Raw genomic sequence first — 2,657 nt, 5'->3', positions numbered from 1 at the left:
CTCTCTCTCTCTCTCTCTCTCTCTCTCTCTCTCTCTCTCTCTCTCTGATGATGATGATGATGATGATGCTATAGCTGTTTGAAGCTGAAAGCAGCACGTACACATACCTGCTGGCTGACACAGACACCAGAGAGGCCGTGCTGATCGATCCCGTGCTGGAAACTGTGGATAGAGACCTGAAGCTCATCACTGAACTGGGCCTGACGCTCAAAGTCGCCTGTAAACATCATCATCACATACACACACGACTTGTGTTTCCATGTTTTATGAGCCATAGACATAAACACAGTGACTTTCATACTGCGCAAACTGTGCATTCTACACACCAAACCCACCTCTCAGAAAAAACCTTCAGCATTTTTACATTTTCAAATAAACATGATTTAATTTGATTTATAAGCTGTTTTCCTCATGGGGCCCAAAATGTCCCCACAAGGTCAAAAAATTAAAGATGAGGTAACACACGCAGTTTCTGCCCATCTCATATTAGTATCTTAAGTACCTATAGAGTAGTGTTGCATACTTCGTATCTTTGAAGAGTCTTTAGTTTGATCACATTTATAAAAGACGGATACAGCTGTAGGATTATTTCTGGAAAAAGACGAGCTGCTGGAGGCGTGCGGGGGGCGCGAGCACACACACATCATCGCATGATCCCTGCATAACTGTTGATTCACTATAAACTGAACTATACAGTTTGTGTTGTTTACATTATGCACGTACGCGCCGATTGCCAACAAAACACAGACATGTGACTCAGTTTGACTTACCGCGTGCGGTTCATGTCCGGCATCTTTTAGCGGTGGGACCGCTCCAATCCAGCGTTTATAACATCCATCACTCAAATGCTCAACTTCCGTCAGCTGAGTGAAGCTCCATTGATGGGCGTGCTTTTCCGGGAGAATTGTCCAATAAGGGACTAAGAACCCTTGTTACAAAACGGGAATCCATATTGGAAGAATACTTTCCGAAACCCGGTGGAGTGAATGGAGCACAGATTTACTACATCATACATTCAACTCGGTTTTTGACAAGTTGAGCATGAGAAGCCAGCACGTTTAACAGTGTAAAGAATGCATGAAAGAACACGTTACCTCATCTTTAAGATTTCCAGGTTTTGGGTTTACGCACGCACAGAGCGCTTCATATCATGAGGAGTTCAGTTTTCATGGTTCTGTGAAAGCACACTGTATCTTTTTGACCTCTAAAGCTTTATCTCTAGTCTAAAAAACACTTAATAAAACTATACTGCAGAAACAGCTGTTATAAAATGTGTACCTTTGTACCTGTTAATGAAATCTCTTCCAGACTCTCTAATGCCCCTCCCTCTGAGCCGTAAGCACCGCCCACCTTTAGAAATTAAGCTTTCACATAAACTAGTCTAACAGTGTCTCACAGAGAATCACACATCAGTCATCTTAAGGCTGGAATACACTACAAGACTTTTAAAATCTGAACAGATTTTTAAAAAACTAGACGGCATACTTTTTGAACGTTTGCATAGAAAAAAATACATGATAAAATCTGCAGACTGGCACAGACTTTCTGCAACAAAATCTGAGCAAAAGTCTTGTAGTGTGTTCCAGTCATTAGGTCCTGGAGCTCATTTTGTCTGATGATGAGGTGTGTGTGTGTGTGTTTTCTGTCAGTAAACACTCACTGTCATGCGGATCACATCACTGGGACGGGACTGCTGAAGAAGAAGGTGTTTGGACTGAAGAGCGCCATCTCCAAACACAGCGGAGCCGCAGCAGACATTCAGCTCTCAGATGGAGACCGCATCACTTTTGGAAAACATGTAAGAAACGTTACACAAAAACACATCATGTTGTCTGTCTGATTTTCTCTGCTATTGTTCCCCAAAATCTTTTCTTCATTTGTGTGATGTCTTTGAGTGTCGTGAAGTATCTGTTACTACCCGACCTCCCGTTTCTGTAGCATGAGTTAATGTTTGTATCTGGCGTGCTATTTATACACAAAAAGTACTTTTTATGTTCATATGATATCTGCGCTGTTAACTCCGAGCTCGGGATTAGTGATGTGGGTTAGGTGCCTACAATATGCCACAGAATGCTTAACAGAATGCTCTGTTATATACATAGCACAGAAAAAACACAGAAATGTTATAGAGACACACTTCGTGACACACTGTCGGTCTCGCGGCTCGCTTTAGCTAAATGTGGCCAGAGACGCAAAGGTCCGACGTTTGACTGATTAAATTATTATAGTTGTATTAAAGTCCCCGTGAACCGGAAGTTGAGATCGTTTTTACTTTTGTATTCTGACACATTTCCGAGTGAAAAGGAATTTCAAAGGAGAAAATGAGTGGGCGTGGCTTGTGTTTTTCACTGCGAATTGATTGGATGTGTAAAAACAGCTGTCGCATTGATTTTGAAATGAAACTGGCAGCAGACTGACAGATGAAGGGGAGGAGTTAACGGATGCTCTGCCCAAGCCCTCTAATTTACCTCATTTCAGATGGATGGTCATTTCAGGGCGGAAGTGCATTTTCAGATGTTAACTGAAGATCATGAGGGCACATGAATTAAAAAGAAAAAGACCCACATTGATAAGCTATTTACTATAAACGCTGCAATATTTCATGAAAAAATAAGAATTGTCATTTTTAATTTCACGGGGACTTTAAATACACATGC

The 2,657-nt window shown here is 41.6% G+C and overlaps 1 protein-coding gene across 1 annotated transcript in view; it reads left to right on the top strand.

Annotated features, from left to right (window-relative positions):
• ethe1 (ETHE1 persulfide dioxygenase) overlaps positions 1-2,657 on the top strand; it is a 6,434-nt gene that overhangs the window by 1,896 nt on the left and 1,881 nt on the right. Inside the window, exons 2-3 of the mRNA XM_057341001.1 lie at positions 75-219; positions 1,650-1,798. Coding sequence (XP_057196984.1) covers positions 75-219; positions 1,650-1,798 — 294 coding nt within the window. The remainder of the gene's footprint in view (positions 1-74; positions 220-1,649; positions 1,799-2,657) is intronic.

This window comes from Triplophysa rosa, linkage group LG8, assembly GCF_024868665.1.
Source record: "Triplophysa rosa linkage group LG8, Trosa_1v2, whole genome shotgun sequence".
NCBI lineage: Eukaryota > Metazoa > Chordata > Actinopteri > Cypriniformes > Nemacheilidae > Triplophysa > Triplophysa rosa.
Note: the sequence above shows the minus strand (reverse complement) of the source record. Positions and strands in the feature narration are given on the sequence as shown.